General features: G+C 48.7%; 3 protein-coding genes and 1 non-coding gene across 4 annotated transcripts; 1 reads left to right on the plus strand and 3 right to left on the minus strand.

The window, feature by feature from the left end:
* Positions 1-328: 328 nt before the first annotated feature.
* Positions 329-1,084, minus strand: LOC122733787 (dynein light chain 1, cytoplasmic-like). Its single transcript, XM_043974488.1, has one exon. It carries the CDS (start codon positions 965-967, stop codon positions 698-700), a length of 270 nt encoding a protein of 89 aa, XP_043830423.1. The 5' UTR covers positions 968-1,084; the 3' UTR covers positions 329-697.
* On the plus strand, positions 966-18,115 carry LOC122734016 (deoxyribonuclease-1-like). Its single transcript, XM_043974697.1, has 9 exons — positions 966-1,112; positions 8,079-8,318; positions 10,447-10,535; positions 10,928-11,014; positions 11,118-11,230; positions 15,192-15,304; positions 15,596-15,753; positions 17,839-17,935; positions 18,041-18,115. Exons 1-9 carry the CDS (start codon positions 966-968, stop codon positions 18,113-18,115), a joined length of 1,119 nt encoding a protein of 372 aa, XP_043830632.1.
* A 300-nt stretch (positions 18,116-18,415) lies between these two features.
* RPL10 (ribosomal protein L10) lies at positions 18,416-20,957 on the minus strand. The gene is made up of 7 exons (XM_043974866.1): positions 20,917-20,957; positions 20,758-20,806; positions 20,074-20,132; positions 19,771-19,878; positions 19,435-19,573; positions 18,838-19,000; positions 18,416-18,629 (listed from the first exon to the last, which is right to left on the minus strand). The coding sequence occupies exons 2-7, from the start codon at positions 20,778-20,780 to the stop codon at positions 18,477-18,479; spliced, it is 645 nt and encodes a 214-aa protein (XP_043830801.1). The 5' UTR covers positions 20,781-20,806; positions 20,917-20,957; the 3' UTR covers positions 18,416-18,476.
* LOC122734239 lies at positions 19,090-19,223 on the minus strand. Its single transcript, XR_006354040.1, has one exon. It is a non-coding gene; the product is annotated as a small nucleolar RNA SNORA70 (small nucleolar RNA).
* Positions 20,958-21,691: the final 734 nt, after the last annotated feature.

Here is a 21,691-nt window from a genome sequence, read left to right on the forward strand (position 1 = left end):
GAAGGCAAGCAATATATCGATTATACATGTTAAATCATGCAAAACATATTTCCATATTTTAAAAAAACAAGAGGGGCAGCTAGGTGGCGCAGTGGATAGAGCACTGGCCCTGGAGTCAGGAGTACCTGAGTTCAAATCCGACCTCAGACACTTGACACTTACTAGCTGTGTGACCCTGGGCAAGTCACTTAACTCCCATTGCCCCGCAAAAAAACCCAAAACAAACAAACAAACAAAAAAAAAACCAAGAAAAACGAAGTGAGAAAATGATACTTTGATTTGCACTCAGAGTTCATCTGTTCTCTCTCTGGAGGTAGTCAGCATTTTTTCATTATGAGTCCTTTGGAATTGTCTTGAATCATCGTCTTGATGAAAGAATCCAAGGCTTTCACAGTTGTTCATCATCACAGTATTACTGTTTTTGTTTTTTTAAAGGAGCTGTATTTTTCCTGGAGGGGCCTGAGAAGAGCAGAGTATGGAATAGAAAATAAATACCAAGGGAAGCGCTGTTTTGCTAATTGTTTTATAACCACAACAAACTAGTACATAGGATGCCTTGTACAACAACACGGTAAAGGCTTAAAGCTGGAGGTGTTCCCATGGCGATGCTGAAGCTAGTTCAGTCTCTGGTATTTGGAATTTAGGCTGCAGTCCTTGTGATTTGGATGGCTCTGGGGCAGGAGGCCCAGGCCTTGCTCTAACCAGACTTGAAAAGGAGAATGGCAGCCTGGCCCAGGTAGAAGTAGATAAAGTGCTCCGTCTCATGCCTCACGTAGCTGCCCAAGTTCCTCCCCACGATGCAGTGCCTGGTGGGGTTATACTTCTTGTCAAACTCCTTCTTGATATGGGCTGCTATGTCCTTCTCTATGTTATACTTCTCCAGGGCCTGGGTGGCACACTCCACGGAGTCCTGCTGCATCTCCTCCGACATGTCCGCATTTTTGATTACGGCCTTGCGGTCACACATGGTTACCTCGGGTCGGGGGCGCTGGCGGCTGCAACGGGTCCCGGCGGGAGGGGGCGGCAGCGGCGGCGCGGCTCAGGCACTCCGTCCGACCTGGCAGGTGCTTTCACTGCCTAAGCCGTTGCGCATCTACAGTATTACTGTTAATGTGCACAATGATCTCTTGGTTCTTCTCACTTCACTTTGCATCAGTTCATATTGGTCTTGTCATGTTTTTCTGAATCCACCATTAATTTCCTCCCCCCATTAATCAGACTCAGTAAGGACTAGAAAAATTATGGAAGAAAAAGGGGGGTATTTGGTAATTATGGTGTGAGAAAAGGTACAAAGAAAAGACCATGTAGAATTCCCTTTATCTGTTAACTGAAACTATCTGTATGGGTAAGGTCATCAACTTGGGAAAACAGCTTGTGATGGATTATGGAGTTCCAAAACAATGAAATTGGCTTATTGAGACTTTGTTTATAACATAGAAGTGATTTATAACGATTGATGTTTACACCACGGTGAGTCTAAGCTGGAGAAGAAGAAAAGAAAAACAAGTGAAGGATGTTATGTAACATCTCTTATGTGTGTGAGTCCTGGTAAGATTTTATTGCTTACTGAAACTCCATGAGAGTAAAAAGAACTGTATCTAGCCCTAGGCTGTGGTTATTAAAACTTGCTATTTGAGGTAAAATCTCTTGGGACTGTAACTGATATTGTTTGAGTTCTGAATTCAGGTATAGTTGTCTGATGGATCATTAAATCAGTAACCCACCATTCCAGAGAAATGCCACAAGCTACTCAGAGGGAATGTGATCCTGAACTGTCACAGGTGGAGGTCTGTGTCTGGGAACAAGCCGAGAGGATGACCTTGGCATAGTCTAAGGTAGGCTCCTCCTGACTCAATTTCCCCATGGTGTTCCTTGCTTTTGAAATAGAGTGTTTCCCACCTGAATATTCCCGAGCCTGGTTATGAGACAGAATTGCTACTCTGTAATTGGTTGTCAACTTGGCCTCTTACCTAAAGTCAAACACTAAGGATACTTTATCCGACCATAAATGTATCGAGTCATTCTGTGCCTTTAGGCCTAGGCCTGGAGGACCAGTTTTGATGCTGTTATAATCCTGTCCCTGCTTTTTCTATAATCAGAGCAAGTGGTCAGTAGAAAATATGAGCACAGTGAAGTATGTCAGATCTTACTGTTTTCAGTCTAAATGTGTAGTCATCCCATATCCCAATCAACTTAATAACTTACTACTTGGGTTTGTCATCTGCCTGCTAATATCTACAAAGCCTTATAGGAGAATAAATCCCCCAAATAACTCATTCTTTTTTGTGTGTGAGGCAATTGGTGTTAAGTGACTTGCCCAGGGTCACACAGCTAGTAAGTGTTAAGTGTCTGAGGCTGCATTTGAACTTAGGTCCTCCTGACTCCAGGGCCAGTGCTCTATCCACTGCGCCACCTAGCTGCCCCTCAAATCACTCATTTTTTCAGAATGGTATGGGAATAATTGGAGAAAGGTAAAAAAGCTTGTGACACAAAAATATGAACCTATTGATTTGTGAGGTGAAAGTCAGAATCCTCTTCTCTTTTATGGAATAGAATTTCCATACCATCAGTCATCTTAGAGAAAAATACTGTTTGTGTAATATCTACTGCATTGTAATATGGTTAACAGCTGAACATGTTCTACTCAGTTCATAGACACTATTTTTTGAATATGATTGGGAATTAATTACTTAAGTATATCCTCCCAAGTCTTTTTTTTTCCAGGGCAATGGGGGTTAAGTGACTTGCCCAGGGTCACACAGCTAGTAAGTGTCAAGTGTCTGAGGCCGTATTTGAACTCAGGTACTCCTAAATCCAGGGCTGGTGCTCTATCCACTGCGCCACCTAGCTGCTCCCCACCCCCAAGTCTTTTATTAGAACTGGAGCGAAGTCAGTCTCTTCTAAGTAAATTCATTTGAATAATCATTGAATCTGGGAGTAGAATGCCTCTACCTGCAAGAGTATTGCTACTTATGTTTTATGTATAGGATTGAATCCTCAATAACATCTGATCCTCCTAAAGGAATTGGAATTAATTAGAATGGAAAGATTTGAGAAAGCAATAAAATGAGACAATCCTGTATGTCAAATGTCAATGATTCTATTGAGGCATATGAAGATAAATTCTCTGAAGTTTCAAGTGAACTATGGGTCCCTAATGTGATGTTCCCCTCATAGCTCTATTATTATTATTTGCAGGGCAATGGGGGTTAAGTGACTTGCCCAGGGTCACACAGCTAGTAAGTGTCAAGTGTCTGAGGTCAAATTTGAACTCAGGGTCTCCTGAATCCAGGACCAGTGCTCTATCCACTGTGCCACCTAGCTGCCCCCTTATAGCTCTATTATCCTATAAGGTTTGTGCCTGTTTCTAACACGTGAACTAGTTATTGGAAAAGTAAACTTTGAGAGGCTGTGCCAACTTGTATTGAGATCTGTTTGGGAAGAGATTTTAGCAGGAAAATCTGAGGAGTCTCTACAAGTCACTTGGAAGCAGAAAAGCAAATCTACTGAAGAAGTGACCCAAAGACAAGGTGTTTTCCAGAATGTCCAAGAAAAGATGTTCCAGAGACCAGACAACTACGTGGGACATTGGAACTCCAAGCTGAAATTAAAGCTGCTTAAATGGACTTGAAATTAGCTAATGTGGTTAGTCCTATGGTCATCATTGGACTAATTTGACTTTCAGCTTCACTGGATCTGTATACTGAGCTCTCTGTTATCTTGGTGTCACATAACTTTAGACACTTTTACTATGGCTTATCCTGTGATTGGTCAATCTCGTTGCCCTTACGTTAAATTGTCAGGGAAAATTCAGCAAGTCTCCCACTGACAAAAGGGAGAAATTGAGAAAATCAGATTGTTCTGATCCCATTTTGTAATTGATTCTATTCTGTATCACCCCCAATATGTTTCTTTGTCTCTAAACTTAGTTCAGAAATGCAGCTGGCCTGTACTGAGTTAAGTTCAGGAATTCAGTTCTCCCACTAATGTCACTGGCTCTTCTTTTACCTTTCTAGGGGTGGGATGGAAGAAAATTGTAACAACTGCGCTCATTTTCTTATTGGGCCTGTGGTTTCCCCACTTGTGCTTATATTGTTGCTGTGGTTTGTGCCTCTAATGTAACTCATTGGAAGGCTGCTGTTTCCTCCACATTAACAAAATTCCTCATGTATCACTCAGGGAACCTTGCGGAAGATATTATCGGAAAGATTGTATGAGTAGGTCATGAAGGATGGAGTGTATGGAGGTAGGACAACTGGCCTCTTGTGAGTAAACTCCCTTAAACAACTCAATTAACTCAATTAACCATAATGAAATCTATTAGTAACCAAGCTGGTTTGAACCCCTCTTTCTTCGGTATCTCAGTATTTTCTTGGAGGGTGTGCCACCCTACAGTTGGCATAATCAGGGAAGAACAGATCTGCCCCTTTATAAATTCTTCTTTTCTTTGTTTGCTCATTTTTCTAGCCTATTTTTTTTTTTTACTTGGAACTTTATGTTAAAGTCAAGTTTTGCTCACCTTGGGGTGGGGAGGCACTGTTCCAAGATTTAGGCTTTTTCATGCTGCTATTTTCAGAGCTAGTTCTAGGGGTCTCCAAGTTTTTGGTGCTTCCTAAGTGGTGAGATCCCAGGACAGGTATGGTCACTGCTCTCCTGGTCTGTGATCTGGTCTGTACTCAGAAAGGGCTCTTGGTCCCTGCAGCCATAAACTGTTGTTGTTGTTTGTCCTTTGTTTTTGAAGAGGACCATGACATCAGGAGGTGATATCAAGACTTGGACTGAATTGGATTTAAGTGAGGGAGGGCTGTGCAAGGTCACCAACTTCACTCTCTCCTCCAGAACCACCTGGAGAACCATCAAGTGGCAAGATCCATATCAGGACAACTGGAGATGGCCCCAGATGTTTAAGGCAATTGTGTTTAAGTGACTTGCCCAGGGTCACACAGCTAGTAAGTGTCTGAGGTGAGATTTTTTTTTGTGAGGCAATTGGGGAGGGGGGAGGGGATGGCACCCTCTGCCATCTGGACACCCAGTAGTGACTTTATGTGAGAACTGAATTTGAAGTCTATGAACATGAAGAGTTTTGTACTCCTGGGAGCTCTGGAGACTTGGGAGTCTGATACTGTTGCTCTTGTTACTGTTTTAGCTGGGATTGTATTTCCCTTGCTTAACAAACTATCCCTGTCTTTGTCACTCTGTTACAAACCCAGGAGCCATATGTGTAAGCCATGGGGAGCCTCCAGTCGAGGTTGCTCCAAGACAAGGAAAGGCTGGTCAGGGGGTCAGGCAGAGAGCAGATTATTCTTTAGAGAAGGTCTCTGCCCCATGTCTGTGAAGAGGATCCCAGGTAGGAGGAAGAAACAGAGGGCCCCTCCTGGCAACCACAAGACACGACCACAAAAATGGGAGCCATCACAAAGACTGGGACAGTGGGGAAGGCAATGCCAAGGCAAAAGCTAGACGGATCTGCAGTGTGGTGGGGCAGGGAGGGGGAGGACTTGGCAGTTGCCTGCCATCTTGAGGATCTTTCTCTCCAGGAGCAGCTGCTGGCACTATATGTGTCTTTCAATTCCCATTCAGTCATGCTGAACTCCTTGACTTCCTTCCCAGAAACCCTTAGGCCCAGGGGTGAGGAGTGGGGATGCCCTTGGTTGTTTTAGGAGTTAAAATTTGTCTGAAGCTCTTCTAACTCCTTTGTATTGCCTGGAATACCCTAGAATTTTATGGCTTTAACCTGTGCTGATATGAATTGGTCCCATGACGGTGGGGTTGTTTGGGAATGGGATCTGATGAATATATAATATGGTATGTCCCCTCCATAGGAGATGTAGGGCTGGTAGCATGGGGAGATGGGAGAGGAGGGAAGGGGAGATAGGAAGGGAGGGAGGGATTGATAAGTATGGAAGGAGAGAGGGCTCGAGGGATGGATGGGGAAGGAGGGAGAAAAGGAAGAATTGATGGAGAGGGAGGGAGGAAGGGAGGGAGGGATGGATGGGGAGGGATGGAGGAATGGATGGATGGATGGGGAGGGATGGATAGATGGAGGAATGGATGGATGGATGGATGGATGGATGGGGAAAGATGGATGGGGAGAGAGGAAGGGACAGATGGAGAGATGGATGGGGATGGTTGGATGGACTGGAGGGATGGATGGGAAGGGAGGAATGGATGGGGAGGGAGGAAGGGAGGGAGGGATGGAGATAGAGATGGAGGGAGGGAGGGAGGTTGGATGGGGAGGGAGGGATGGAGATGGAGAGGGAGATGAAGGGAGGGAGGTTGAATGGGGAGGGAGGGAGATGGGAAGGGGAGGAGGGATGTGGAGGGAGGGATGGATGGGGATGGAGGGATGGAGGGATGCTTAACTGCACCATAGATAAGCCATCAAGTAAACAACCATTTATTAAGAACTTACTATTTGATCATCACAGTGCTATGCATTGGGAATGCAAATTCAAGCCGAAAGAAAAGCCCTCTTCTCAAATTGCTTACCTTCTAATAGATAAAAATTGTACAACACATAAAAAAAGAAGCTGAAAAGGCAGTGGGAAAGAAGGTACCACCATGTGTACAGGACAAGGAAAGTCCAGAGTATCTGAAAGGAGCCCTGAGAGGAATGAAGAAATAACTGGCCTGAACATTTTCCTTCAAATGGGAGTTCTGGTAAGAACCAACCAGCCCAAGGGAAAGACTACAGAGCCAGAGTGTATTTGAAGTGTAAGACCTCCAGGGCTAAACTGAACTTCCAGGGTAAGTTGGTTGCTATGGCTTAGCAGTGAAAGTCCAGAGAGTCTAGAATAGAGCCCAGAGCTAGATAAAAACAATCTCAATCCTATATATGAAATATTACTATTTTACAGATATAGGTATACACACACTGGACTACATGGAATTGAAGTATTTCAAAGAAAAGTGCATCCAGTTACCAGGAGAAAAAGACCTCCACATTTTCATTCTAGAACTAGGAAAACCTAACAAAATGAAGAGAGACAAAATATTAAGGAACTGAATACAGTTTTAGAAAAGTTGACCATAATAGATCTCTTTTAATGACTGAATGGGAATTGAAAGACACACATATATTGCTCACATTTGTGCTCTGGGTAATGGCCAAGGTGGTGGCTAGCTTTGGGGAACATTGAAGACCTGGGTTTGTGCCTGTTTTCCGTGGTGGGCCTCAGTGCACATTCTGGTTTAGGGGCTCAGTCAATGGTCTGGGTTTTGGCTCAGGGGGTCCTGAGCAGTGAAGGCCAGGGTTTGGGGCTCAGTGCGTGTTCTGGGTGGCAGATGAGAGAAGGTAGCTGGGAAGGATCCCTGGAACCTGCTGTGGAGCATTGGAGGGGTCATGTCTGGAGGGGACATGTTTGATGTGATCCATCCCGTGGAAGTTGCCTTTAGGGTTCATGGAGGGAACATGACTAGGGAGGACCCTGGATGCTGTTGTGGGGCAGGGGACATTTTTGGGGAGACCCCATGGATGGTGCCTTTGCACATGGCTAGGTTGGCCCTTTGGTTGCAGATGAGTACAAAGAGATGTTGAGGCCTCCTGGATGTTGCTGTGGGGCAGAAGACGGGAGGACATGGCTCAGCAGGCCCCCTCAATGCTGCTTTCACATTTAGAGGTGCACACATGCCTGGTAGAGCTCTCTATTACACATTACTTCTCCTGGCAAGGGAAATTTGGGCCAGTCTAATAGAATCTTCTCTTCCTTAAAATAGATCAGATTTTCCTGGCTCACTTTAAAATGGTTCTGCCCAGTGCCTCTCTCCTCTCTGCTCTGCCCCAAAGTACTCCTCTTCCCTTGCTCAGCACTTTGTCAATGGGAGGCCCAGGCTAGGGGCCCAGGGTAGCACAAAGGTGGACCTTCCAATTGTGGCCAACTCAGCACACTGACTCAGGCAGCTCTGGGCATGGGTGCTGCCACCCAGTGAGGTCTGCATCTGCCTCCCTTTGCTGGGGCTCTTGGAGTCTCCATCTGGCCCTCTTGAACTATCCTATCAGCACCTGGCTAGCTTAAAGAGCCATGCCACTGATTCTGAGCTGGCATCAGTTCTTGGCAATCCTTGGGTGTGGCTTGAAGGGTGGAGGGGGAAGCACTCGGCACATCTGGACACTGATGCCGTTGAAGACTTCTCTTATCCCTGGCTCAAGGTATCTTCTGTGGGCACCATGTAGCTGGGTACCTCTCTTCTTGCTTCTCCTGCTGAGCGGGCAACTCCACCTGGTGTCATGTGCTACCCTGAGGATCTGTGCCTTTAATATCCAGAGTTTTGGGGAGGCTAAGGCCAAGCAACCGGAGGTCATGAGTGTGCTGGTCAAGGTGAGAAACGGGAGTCTTGTCTTGACCCCACCCCCACCCTGTTTCCTCAGATCAAGGGTTCCCAGAGGGAAGCCATACTTAGGCTGGGGTCACTAGGGCTCTGCCCCAGGGAGCCAAAATTTAAAGGAAGTTAAAAGAACTTCAGCAGTGCAGAAACAATTGCATGAAACATATAATAAGCAAGAAGACTTCATTCAAATAAGAAGCTAGGAGATCCTGTGTGCAGGTAAGTTCCTTCCCACAACAGCAGAGTGGACTTGCTGTGTCCCAGGGCCTGTTTCCCTCCCCCAACCCTCCAATTAAATTTGTCTTTAAAAGCTGATCTGAAGGAACCATTTTGGGCCGTTTGCAGCAGACACACAAAGAGACGGTCCTCTGCCCAGTGGAAGGCCTCAGCTTCCCAGGGGATCATCCCCAAGGCTGACCCCAGGACCTAGTGAATGAAACCTAGATGAGCTGGATACCACTTCCAGACCCTGAGGCATGGGCTGCCTGGGTCCCAGAAGGTTCAGGGCTCCTGGGAATTCAGCTAGCCCCTCCTTTTGCTGCTGCTACTTGGGGGCCTGATTGGTGATCCCTCTCCCTTTCCCTCCCTGTCTGGTCCCTTCTTTTGAGGTTTAATCTCCAAAGGGAAGATGGCTATTCACCAACAGGGTCCTTAGCCTGGGGTCCCTGCTGAGTGTATTTAGATCTAATTGGTTTCCTTGGTAATCCTCTGGATTTTATTTATTTATTTATTTATGTTTAGAATTTTATTTTCCAAATTGCATGTAAAAGCAAATTTTGACATCAATTTTTTTTTTAAACTTTGTGTTCCAACTTCTCTTCCTCCCTCCCTTCCCACCCCCACCCCAAGAACTCAAGCAAGTCAATATAAATTATACATGAGTAGTCATGGAAAACGACTCTACATTAGCTAGGTTGTGAGAGAATACAGATAAAAACAAAACTTCAGATTAAGGAATTGTCAAAAAAAGAAATGTGTTTCAGTCTGTTTTTAGATACTATCAGTTCTTTCTCTGTAGATGTACTGCAATTTTCATAAATTCTTCAATTATATTGGATCATTGCCTTGCTGAAAATAACCACTTGCTTCCCAGATCATCTTACACTAATGCTGTTATTTTGTATACTGTATATTTCTCTCTGCTTCGGTTCATGTGGGTCTTTCCATGTTTTTCTGATAGCATCCTGTTCATCATAACTTTTATATAGTACCTTAAACTTGACAAAGAATTTTCTTCACAATAGCCCAGCAATGGATTTTATTTTATGCATTTAAAGACATGCTTTTGAGCAGAAGCCCAAAGGCTTTCCCAGGCTGACTGCCCCAGGGACCAATGACCCAGACAAGGCTTAGGGATAAAGCATCAGAATGTAAAATGGAGGTCCCCCTGCACATGGCTTCTGACACACCCGGATCAAAATGTGCTTGGGATATATTTAACAAAATGAATGTAAGCCAACGTCCAAAGCCCATTGGTCCTGGACTCTCCTTATTGGTGGAGATCTATATTCCTCGCAGGTGGGAGTGTTACAGAAATAAAAAGACAATAAAATGCAGGTTTTTAACCTGTCAATATACAGTCCCAGGGGGCCTTCTGTACACCCGCCACCTGTGTAGTAGATAGAGTCTCAGGAAGATCTGCATTCAAGATTGGCCTCTGACACTTACCAGCTGTGTGACCCTGGGCAAGTCACTTTATCTGAGCCTCAGACAACTCTCCCAAGATCCCACCTTCCAGCCAAGTAGTGACTCCCATAGTGGAAGGAGTTTTGGACCTAGCTCAGTACAAGGGTGGGCAACCTCCTTAACAAGCCAGCCCTGCCCTCCACTCCATTCCTTCACATGATGCCCCTTCCCTAGGCTCCCTTCTCAGCCCATGTACTCTAAGTCACCCCTACACACACACACACACACACACACACACACACACACACACACACACACACACACACTCACAGCCATTCTTTGGAGCATCCCCTGCATTCCTGAAAGGGGAGCCCCTTCTCATCATGGCTAGTATTACTGGTTTCCCCCTTAAATGGGGGGCTCCCTGAGGGCATAGCCCTGTTGTTGCTACCTCTAGGAGTTCCCCACAACCTGTCTGCCTTTCGCCGACCACAGGTTCTTGCCAGATGTGACATCTGTGTGGTGCAGGAGGTCCGTGACAGCAAAGGCAAAGCCATGTCCCTTCTCCTCCGGGAACTCAACAGGTGCACAGGGCTATGGGGTGGTGGAATGAAGACATGGGACCTGGATTTGAATCCTGCCTCTGTGTGACCTCTAGCTAGTCTCTTCCTCTCCCTGGGCCTCAGCGTCCTCCAATGTCACATGAGATGGCTGGACCGGGCCACCCCTGAGGTCACTACTAGCTCTAGCATCCCCTTGTTTGCCCTGAGGTTGACCTGAAGCTCATGAAGGAGGTCAAGGAGGAGCCTAGCAGATGGGGAAGGGGCAGGGACCAAAGCTGAACAATATCCTAGGGATCAAGCCCTGGGGCAGGGGTGGGTGGGGTGGGGCCCAGGAGCAGAGGGGAGGTCTGGAAGGAAGGGTACTATGCCCAGGGATGGGGATGCTTGGTCAAAATCCCGATGTCCCAGAACAGGGCTGACCCTGGCCACCAATATGAGGCCCTAGAAAGCCGGCGCCTGGGCCTGGGAAGCTACAAGGAGCAGAATGTCTTTGTCTACAGGTACTAGACACCCACTCCTGGGCTGGGAGATGGGGGGGTGGTGCAACACTGGAAGGGGTCCCTGAGCTTGGAGCCTCCTCTCCCAAGTTTCCTTTTCCTTCAGAGCAGATGTGGTTTCCATCATGGACTCATACCAAGTCCCAGAGGCCGAGCCAGGGCAGGCAGAATCCTTCCTTCGGGGACCCTTTGTTGCCCGTTTCAGCTGGCCAAATTCAGGTACCCACTCTTCCTCCTGTCTGACCCCCACCCCGTCCCACCCGTTTATATAACCCATTATCTAGGGTTCTGGCATGGTGGGCGGGCAGAGGAATTCACCAGGGGGCAGACTTGGAGACCATTTAGTCCAGAGGTTCTTACACTTTTTCCCCTTTTCATCTGAGAAATTTTTATGTGACCCTGGGCCATGGTTTCCTCCTCTGGAAGGTGCTGGGGTTGAATTAGATGGCATCTAAGGTCCCTTCTAGAGAGGTATTTATGAACCAGAAAGCTGCAAGTCAGCTGCAAATTGTCAGCAAGCATGGGTGGAGGCCATCGTCACATCAGAAGTCATCTACAGGGGCGGCTAGGTGGCGCAGTGGCTAGAGCACCGGCCCTGGATTCAGGAGGACCTGAGCTCAAATCCGGCCTCAGACACTTGACACTTACTAGCTGTGTGACCCTGGGCAAGTCACTTAACCCCAGTTGCCTCACCAAAAAAAAAAGTCATCTACATGGCTGAAATCATGGGTTCATACCAAAAATAAAGATTGCCTAGAAAAGGCCTAAAAGAGAGGGCTAGGGGATGGAGGAAGGAATGTTGCCAAGGGAGAGGGGACTCAGGGAAGGCATCTTGGAGCAAGTGGCATCTACACCAGGACTTGAAGAGAGGTGGAAGGAGGTCATTGGAGGCATGGGGCAGTTGGTACTGTAGCTCAGGTGGGCTGAGATAAATAATCAGGGTAGGCAGCCACAGGCAGAACCTTGAGGCCTACAACCGAAACCCTGGGCAGGGAGGGAGGATTGTGTTTTCTTCTGCAGTGATGCTCTGAACAGGGCGGTGATGTAATCACATCTGCATATCAGGTGACTGATTGGGGACTAGATGGGTTGGAACAGGGGAGAAGCTAGAGGAAGGAAGGGAACCCAGGCAGGAGGCCCTTTGGGTGAAAGGTTGGGGGCTAATAATTCAGGGTGTGGCCAGTGCCATCTCCAGGTAGACAGGCTCTGGAAGCAGCAGGTGATTCTGAACAGGGGCAGATTGGAACTTGCCCATTGAAATCCTGTGAAGAGATGAGATCACCAAGAGAAATAATGGAGAGGGAGGGAGGGAGAAAGAGAAAGAGAGAGAGAGAGAGAGAGAGAGAGAGAGAGAGAGAGAGAGAGAGAGAGAGAGAGAAACACAGACAAAGAGAGGAGGGCTCCTGGCCAGAGCCTTAAGGGCCATCCTCCTTTAGGACCTAGCTTCTTTGTTGTTTTTGTTTTTTGGTTGGGCAATGAGGGTTAAGTGACTTGCCCAAGGTCACACACACAGCTTGTAAGTGTCAAGTGTCTGAGGCTGGATTTGAACCTTTTTTTAAAAAATAATTTTATTTATTATTTTTTTTTGGTTGGGCAATGAGGGTTAAGTGACTTCCCAAGGTCACACAGCTAGTAAGTGTTAAGTGTCTGAGGCTGCATTTGAACTCAGGTCCTCCTGACTCCAGGGCCGGTGCTCTATCCACTGTACCACCTAGCTGCCCCAGGACCTAGCTTCTTAAACTGGGGGCGTCTCAACCCCATATGGGGTCACATAACTGAATGTGGGGGTCCTGAAATATTTGGCAGCAGTAAAAGGTTATGTATAGCTATTTTATATACCTAGATACCAGGGGTCTTATAAAAAGTTCTTGGGTGAAAAGGGGTCAGGAGTGGAAAAAGTTGAAGAAGCCCTGCTCTAGGGCATGGGAGGAGCCAGAAACTAAGGAAGGGAAGACAGGGGACCCCATAGGCTCAGTAACCCCAAAGGCTCCAGAAAGGGAAAGAGGTTGAGGACTGAGAAGAAAATGTAGCAACTAAGAGGTTAGTTATGCCAGCCCTGACCTGCCTAGGTGGGGAGTTCACCTGTGAGGCCTCTTCAGCTTTCCATGAATTATGGTGCTGTCTGTGCTTGTGACCTGGGCCTGACTTCTCTCAAGTTTACTGGTCAACAGTGCTTCCTCCAGAAGAACCACCCATTGAGGGGACATGGACTAAATGAGGATTCACCCCATTCTACAGATGATATTGAGGCTCATGGAGAAAGGGAGTGACTTCTACTGACCTTTTTATCCATTAACCTTCACCTGCACAGAAGAGCCTCTGGACTGGAGCTCTAGCAAGGCCACATCTTCAGGCAGGAAAGAAACCCTGGCTAAGCTGAATTCAGCATGGAGTTAGGGTGGATCTTCTGCAACGTTTGTTGTGGAATGGATCCCTTTGGCAATCAGTCTGGTGAAGCTACTGGCTCTCAGAATCACTTATAAAACACCTACTATGTGCCAGTCACTGGGCCAAGCACTGGAGATACAAAAGGAGGCAGGCAAAAGACAGTCTTTGCCCTCAAAGAGCTTCCAGTCTAATGGCAGAGATGATAAGCAAACAACTGTGGACAAATGAGTTATGTACTAGATGATTAAGAGGGAAGGCACTGGGGGCAGCTAGGTGGCACAGAGGATATAGCACCGACCCTGGAGTCAGGAGGACCTGAGTTCAAATCAGGCCTCAGACACTTAACACTTACCAGCTGTGTGACCCTAGGCAAGTCACTTAACCCCAAATGCCCCCCCCCCCCACGAAGGCAGGCACTGGAATTAAGAGGGGGTGGGGAAAACTTCCTGTACAAGGTGGGATTTTAGCTGGGAATTAGAGGCAAGAGCTGGAACGTCATGTTCATAGACCAGCCAGGAGGCCCAGTGTCACTGGACCAAAGAGGACAGACAAGTCAGGGAGTGAGGTATAAGAAGCCTGGACAGATAGGAAGGACAGGATAATGAAAGACTCTGAATGGCAAACAGGATTTCTGGAGGAAAGAGGTGACTGAATAGGGGAGGAAGAACTGGAGGAGGCTTGAGGCAGGCAGACCCCCCCTCCCCAGCAGCTATTTACAATAGGATGAGACCCCATAGTAAAGTAGTGTAGGAGAAGGCCCAGGCCAGAGCCCTGAAGGACACCCACAGTCAGAGGGTGTGATCTGGAGGAAGATCCAGCAAAGGAGGTAGAGAGGGAGGGGTGTCCCCAAGACCTAAAAGTATCGACAGTGATTTTCTCCATCTTGGTTCAGCTGCACTTGTGTTAAGAGTGAAAGTGACAAATGGTGGGAGTGATTCAGGGGCAAGGCTGAGGCTCAGCTGGGCTTGATGGGGGATATTATACAAGGGCAAGGGACTCAATAGAAGACACTGGTGTAGTATAGTTGAATTGGTTCACCCAGGGGTCATTTTTTTCCTGTCCAAGTTCACAGACCCCTTGAAATCTCTCTAATGATCTCTGGGGTCCCTGGTAGAGAAGCCCTGAAGGGGTAATCTGATATGAAATGTGGCTCAAGGTGATTCAAATAAGAACACTTCTAGGACTTTGTTAATCTGAATTTCCTGTTTTCTATTGATATATCAATCAGACTTAGCAGAAAAAAATGGTGTCAGAAACCAGACTCTTAAGGGAGTGGAACAGGAGTTGGTACTTGGCAGCTGTGTCACCACTGTCTCAAGTAACAACTTCAGGAGATGTCAGAATCTATCAAAGAGACATTGAAAATGTAAATGAATGGAAGAGATGGGAGGAGATGGGACCAAGGAACTCCCTGAAGTGTGTGTGATCTTTTCTCTATGGCCACCCAGCCTTAATGGCAATAGGAAGAGAAAGGGATTCCAGGTTTCAGGCAGAGGAAAGGCAAGGCAGAGTGGATGTCTGTGGAAGGGGAGCTCATGGGAAACAGCAAGTGTTCCTCAGGGTCTTGGGGTGGCAGAGCCTGCCAGGGGAAGGAGGCCCCAGTGGCTGGGGCCCTTTGGTAGGAATGGGAGAACTGGAAAAGATAGATGTGCAAAAGGAGGCTAGGCAGAATCGGGAACAGAGGAGGCTGCTTGTGCTGTTGGCTAGGGTGGTAGAGGGGGGCCACCCAGGAGGCAGCTTGTTTGAATCGAGGCAGGGCAGCCCCTGTCCTACCTTTGGCTCTTCCTCCCAGACCTCTGCAATTTGGTGCTAATATCTCACCATGCCTGCCCCCGAAATGCGGCCGGAGAGATTGATCAACTCTACAGAGTTGTCCAGGATGTGAAACAGCATTGGAATGTGGAGGTAATAGGGCAGGGGGTTCAGGCAGGGATCCCACCTCCCCAGCACTCCCCTTCCATCCCTTGCCAGGCCTGCTCTTTTGGGAACTCCCCCACCACACTCCAGTCACCTCCTGGCTTGCACGCAGGCATGCACGTGCCCTCCAGGTTCCTCCATCACCAATTTTGGAGCCTCTTCTTTGCACAGCAAGCATTAGGCCTAGTTTAGAGATGTCAGAAAACTTCCCAAACGGGAGTTGGCGGAGCCAGGTCTCTCTACTCCACTGCCATCCTTCCCGCTCACTCTCCCCACCAGGATGTCATGCTGCTTGGTGACCTCAATGCAGGCTGCACATTTGTTCCTCCGGAGGCCTGGCTGGGCATCCGCCTGTGGCGTCACCCAGCCTTCCACTGGCTTATTGGGGACCAGGTGGACACCACAGTCAGCACAAAGACCCACTGCGCCTATGACAGGTGGGAAAACCCCATCGAAGGGCCTGCAGAGCACTGGTATCAGGATGGCCTGCACCCAAGGTCCCACTGCAAGTGTGTCTTAGCTCTCTAGCTGTTGTAGGGAGGTGGCCCGCCCCTCTTGCCCCCACATTAGGGGCCTCACCATAGAATGGGCTTGGAGAAGAAACTTAGTGGGGCTCCCTTAACTCTCTGTCCTACTTGACTTGGGCAATCTCCTCAGCCAAGGATTTAATGACCATCTCTGTGCTGCTGATTCTCCCATCTACCTTTCCTGCCTCATTCTCTCTGCTGACAGATCTTCCATCTCCAGTTGCCTCTCAGACATGTGCAACTCAACATGCCCAAAACTGAACCCATAATCTTTCCCACTTCCCTATTATTGTGGGTGGGTACCACTCCCTCATCCCTCAGCTCAACCTAGCTACGAGGCATCCTGGATTTCTCACTCCCAGATACAACATGGTGCCTAAACTATGCCCCTCCTCTGACACTGCCACCCCTCCTTCGTGTAGGCCCCAGCCCCTGACTATTGCAGTGGCTGCTGGGGGCCCTGCCTGCCTGGTTTCTCCCTACTCCAATCCATCCTCTAGTTGACCACCAAAGCGATTTTCCTAAAGCACAGGTTCTCTTCTGATGTCACTCCCCACTCAAACTCCAGCAACTCCCTTATCCCCATCCCCTCCAGGATCAAATACAAAACGCTGTTTGGAATTCACAGCTCTTATAACCTGGCTCCCTCCTCCCCTTGGTCTTTTTACACCCTACTCCCTTATACTCGGATCCACTGACACTGGGGTCCTAGCTGTTTCTTAAACATTTCCTCTTTTGGACAATTTTCCCCTGGCTCTTCCCCAATCCAACTAACTGACCTCCCTGGATTCCTTTAAGTCTCACCTTCCCCCCCCCCCACCCCCCTGTTCACTCATGCCTGACTCATCATGACCCCATTTGGGATTTTCTTGGCAAAGATACTTGGAGTGGTTTGCCATTTTCTTCTCCAGCTCATTTTACAGATGAGGAAAATGAGACAAACAGGGTTAAGTGACTTACCCAGGGTCACACAGCTAGTGTCTGGCACTCTATGCACTGTGGTACTCCCTAGAGCTGTCCTGGGGAAGGTCATCTTCAAGCAAAAGTGGGATGGCCACTTGTCAGGTAAGTTTTAAGTACTCTTTCCCAGGTATGGGCCACACTAGCTTGTCTGAGGTCCTTGCCATCTCTCAAATTCTATCCTCCACATCCCCTACATTTGTGAACATGCTCCTCTAAGTTTTAGGCAAAGGCTTCCCAAGTCCAACCCCTTCATTTCACAGGTAAGGAAACTGGGGGCCCAAGAGGCTGAGCTGAGAAATTTGCTTTTACTCCAAATTCAGGGCTTTTCCCAGTGCCCTCTGCTGCCTCCTTGGCCATAAAAAACCACAACTATCCTTAGCATTGCTCAACTGTGCACTGAATTGGGCCTTGTTTGCTGCAGGCAGTGTTGGGCTCAGCCAATGGTCTAGCCCAGTGGTGGCAAACATTAAGGGAGGCAGGGGAGGGATATTAAACCATACATAGGGAGCTCTATGCCAGCTACCTGTTGACTGTCACCTTAGCTTTGTTACATGCTATTTGAATTTATTTGGTTAAACATCCCCCAATGATATCTGAATGTCTTATTAGGAATGCTTTAGAGGACATATTGGCATAGCTTGCCTAGAAAGTTCCTGCCAGCCTGGGTTGTCATCCTGTGATATGGGTACAGAAGGGCTAGAGATGAGCTCCAAGTAGACCTAAAACGGGGGGGGGGGGGGGCAGGGGGCAGGCAGGGAGCTTTCCCCCCTCCAATAGGTTGCAAATCACACAGGAAGTTTCAGCTGAGGCCCAACTCTGGGTTGTTCACCCTGTCCCAGTACTCGGGCAGCCAAATACCCTGGTGGGTCTTTTGGAAACTTATGGTGTGTGTCAGAGTTGGAATGGAAGCCACTCTCTTCTGGAGAATCAAATTTGAGCTCACCTTGGGACCTGCAGAGAGAGAGCTATCTACTCAGACTTTTCCTCAGGCCTAGGACCTTAACATGCCTCCCTATCCTTTGCTGTTTGCAGGATCATAGTGCATGGGAAGGCTCTGCTCCAGGCTGTTGTACCTGGTTCAGCCAAAACATTCAACTTCCAGCAGGAGCTGGGCATGTCTGAGGAGCAGGTGAGCTGAGACAAATGGGGGAGAGGTACCAAAAGCTCCTGGGGCAGTACCCTAAACCAAGCCTCCAGCCTGGGCCCAGCTAGTACCCCCAATTGCTTGTCCTAGGCCCTGCAAGTCAGTGACCACTACCCTGTTGAGGTGTGCCTGCAGTCAACTCCTCAGAAACACCAAGAGCTTTGAGAGGCCCACACTGCATTTCTGCTGGCGACTTTGACCAGAATTCTCTATCCTGAAGCCCAAATGCGGACAAGCTTCATTACCTGCAACCCAAGGCCCTGAGAGGGCCTTGTTTTTTCATTTAATAATGCATAAATTCAAGTGACCTACACTGCAGACCTGGCCTCTTCATTCAGGTTACCTTGCCACTGCAGCAGCCTCTATCCCAAGATCACAGCCAGAGGTTTTAACCCATTTCCAAGATGAGACCTTAAAGTTGGGAAGAGCTAATCCTGTGAGAAGGTAACACACAGGCAACCAAGAAGCAGTTATCTAGTTTATTTAGGCATAAGCCTTCGAAAAGTCGATGCCACAGCACAACACTTCACGAGTGGAGTGCTCGCCACTTGTCCAAGGGGCCCCGGCTGGGAATGTACTTAACCCCACAGCCATCAGGAATGAGACGCTTCTCAGCTATCATATCCTCAAACTGATCAGCATTGAACTTGGTGAAACCCCACTTCTTGGAGATGTGGATCTATGAAAGGGGAAAGAAAGTCAGTCTTGGCCCACCCCTCAGGATGAAAGCATTGCTCTCATAATAGAGGAAGGGAAAATCTGCTAGTCAGGGTCAATTTAAGACAATTCAAGCCAGGTACAGACACCTTTCCTTCTACTTGGGATTATCTCCTCCCAGCCTGGGAAGTTAAGGGAAAAGGTTCTCCATAGGACAGAGAAAGGGGTACCTTCTGGCGGCCAGGGAACTTGAACTTGGCTCTCCGCAAAGCTTCAATCACATGTTCTTTATTCTGGACCTTGGTTCGAATTGACATGATAACTTGACCAATGTGTACACGGGCTACAGTGCCCTGGGGCTTCCCAAAAGCGCCCCGCATGCCAGTCTGGAGCCTAAGAAGGGAGGAAACACAGGAGAGGATGAAGCAATCTCACATTTCCAATGCTATGACTTTAGGTGCTTGCTTATTCTTAGCCAAGACAAATGTCTCCGAGGTCCCTTAGAATACCCTGTATTAAAGACAAGGTACACACACAACCAGGGAAATTGCTGTCTGCAACCATTGCACACCAGCCCCACACAGAGAATTGGGTTGGTCGGCTTAATTGGTTGCGAAGAAGGGTAGGGTGGTAAAACTCCCACCTCCCCTAGACACAGTATGTGCCCAAAGGAAGGCCACCTAACTCTAGAATCAGTATTTGCTCTATGTGAACTGCCTGATCAGCCACAGTAGCAGCTCATGGGCTCCCCAAATGGAGGGAGATGAATGATGCAGACTCAAATCACAAGAATACAGCTTAATCTTCTCTAGGAAGACTCTTCTTACCTATCAGCCCCAGCACATGATAACATCTTATTGATGCGGATGACATGAAAAGGATGCAGGCGCACACGGATATGAAAGCCATCCTTGCCACAACTCTTCACCATGTACTTGTTGGCACAGATCCGAGCGGCCTCCAGGGCTGAGGGAGCAGGGCGACATATTGTAAATTAAACGTTTATTTTGACCAAGTCACAAAAAAGAAAGTTGCTTGTGCTAAGGTGAGTTTTGGAAGGGATAGCTGCCCTCAGGTATCCCCTTTTGGAGTCTACCTCAGGAAGCTGCGCCCCCCCCCCCATCCTGGGGGTGGAGCTACTGAAACCCAGAATATTCTCTTACCTTCTGATGACAGCTGCTCATATTCATCTGACACCATATGGCCACACAGTGGAAATTCATCCACTTTGGCTTTCTTTCTACCAAGATCAAAGATTCGGATCTTGGCATCTGTATAAGAGCAAAAGACACAGTCAAAGAGCTGCACACCATAGGCCCCTGGTAGCACGAAAGTAGCTGGTTAAGCTACTCAAAATGGTAATCACAATGAGAATGGGTGGCGTTGAATTAAGGAAAACAAACTTAGGCTACCCTTAATCACCCCCCTTCCTTTCCCTTGGGGAGAAAGAAGTGCCAAACACTTACCAGGAACTCCCCTGCAGAAACGGGACTTTGGGTACGGCTTATTTTTACAGTACCTATAACTAAAAAGATAGAAAACAACTCACATTCTGGTCTCTCCCACTCAGATCCCCACATTTATTAACATCCCATGTTATCTTCACAACCCGTGGGAGGTAGATGCTGTTACGTCCCCCATTTTATAGGGGACGAAACACAGTTAAAGTGACTGGCTCAGGGTCACATCATTAGTGTTTTGAGGCAGGATTTTAACTCGGGTCTTGAGTACAAATTCAACGCTCTCCACTATGTCACCTAGCTGCAGGCAGCTCATCACTGGGAATTAAGAGTCTTCATCTGTGGGGAGATATTTGCTCAAGGTGCACCTGATAAAACGGAAGCTCAAAACCCATTTCTCCTACTTGCTGGCAGGAAGACTAAGGAATAGTCAAGCCCGCCTTGCGTTAAGGGCCCAGGCCCGGGAAGGAGAGGCTGCCAGCTGGGATGGGCGGCCGAGAGCAATCGGCGACTCCCCGGCCTTCCCCCAGGTCCCCGCGTTGGCCCTTGGGGGCCGAGGCCCGGATTGCCCGCCGCCCACCCCCGCGGGGCCCAGGAAACCGCCCAGCCAGGCCTAGGAGGCTGCCGCGGCCTCCCCCGGCGTGGCGCAGAAACTTATGCACACGTGGGCCCGACTCCCTGGCCACTTACCAGCGGGCGGGACGGCGGCCCATGGCGCCGGCGCCAGCAGGGACTGGGTCTGCAAGGAGAGAAGGGAAATAAGGGCGTCGGTCGGGGCCGGGGCCGGAGCGCGGGGCTAGGCCAGGGCCGAAGCAATGAGACGGGGGTAGCAGTACCAGGCGCACTCACCTCGCCGCAGGGAAAGGGACGCCGCACCCGCTGCGTACGCCTTTTATAGGCCGCCCGTCTCCACCCCAGCTGACCATAGAGTTCGCGGTCCGGGCGTGCCGACGCTCTGGAATTTCCGTCTGACCATAGAGAAGTCAGGCCACTGAGCCTGCGCACTCGGCCTGGGGGCGCGGGTGTCAGCGCAGAGCTATGTCGGGCGCATGCGCTTCCGTAAGGCGAGCCGCCTGAAGGGCCCAGCTCCGCCCCTTCATGCATAGTCAATCACCTCCCTGGGTAGCCTAGCCTTACGTGTCGGCGAGGCAAAGAGGAATTGGGAGAAGGCAGATTTCCGGATCAAATCGCAGGTCAGAGACGTCCCCCCTCCGCCCCCCGCCCTGCTTCCGGGCGGGGGGGGGGGGGGAGGCGGGCTGCCCGGCGTGCGCTTGCGCACGTCGAACCCCGTCGCCCTTGACCCTGGGGCGGGGGTGGGGGTGGCAATCTGTTAATTCACATTCTCTTGGTGGACTTCTTCTGGGAGAGAGGCCTTGGCCTTGGCTCGGCCGCGCCAATGAAACGGCCCGGTTATTTTAGGCTGAAATCGCAGGCGCTTTAGCTCCCCTTAGCCCTTGCTCTCCATTTCTTTCCAAATAAGTTTTGGAGAATCTTTCTCAGATGTTTGCTGCGCTTATTTTGTTGTTCTACACGACACTTTCTTTGCGTCAGTTTTTTTCTGAGTAATTGTGGAGGCAATCTGGAAAAGCAAAGGGTGGGATGGGATCAAGGCTACTGCAGACAG

Source organism: Dromiciops gliroides, chromosome X, assembly GCF_019393635.1.
Source record: "Dromiciops gliroides isolate mDroGli1 chromosome X, mDroGli1.pri, whole genome shotgun sequence".
NCBI lineage: Eukaryota > Metazoa > Chordata > Mammalia > Microbiotheria > Microbiotheriidae > Dromiciops > Dromiciops gliroides.

Excerpts from the sequence above, each read along its gene's own strand:
- LOC122734016 (XM_043974697.1), top strand. The coding sequence starts at position 966 with ATGGTTACCTCGGGTCGGGGGCGCTGGCGGCTGCAACGGGTCCCGGCG. Across the intron at positions 10,536-10,927 it reads CTCCTCCGGGAACTCAACAG|GGCTGACCCTGGCCACCAAT; the intron begins GTGCACAGGGCT and ends GTCCCAGAACAG. Across the intron at positions 17,936-18,040 it reads TGGGCATGTCTGAGGAGCAG|GCCCTGCAAGTCAGTGACCA; the intron begins GTGAGCTGAGAC and ends TGCTTGTCCTAG.
- LOC122733787 (XM_043974488.1), bottom strand. The coding sequence starts at position 967 with ATGTGTGACCGCAAGGCCGTAATCAAAAATGCGGACATGTCGGAGGAG.
- RPL10 (XM_043974866.1), bottom strand. The coding sequence starts at position 20,780 with ATGGGCCGCCGTCCCGCCCGCTG. Across the intron at positions 19,001-19,434 it reads TCATGTGCTGGGGCTGATAG|GCTCCAGACTGGCATGCGGG; the intron begins GTAAGAAGAGTC and ends CTCCCTTCTTAG. Across the intron at positions 18,630-18,837 it reads AGTTCCCTGGCCGCCAGAAG|ATCCACATCTCCAAGAAGTG; the intron begins GTACCCCTTTCT and ends CCCCTTTCATAG.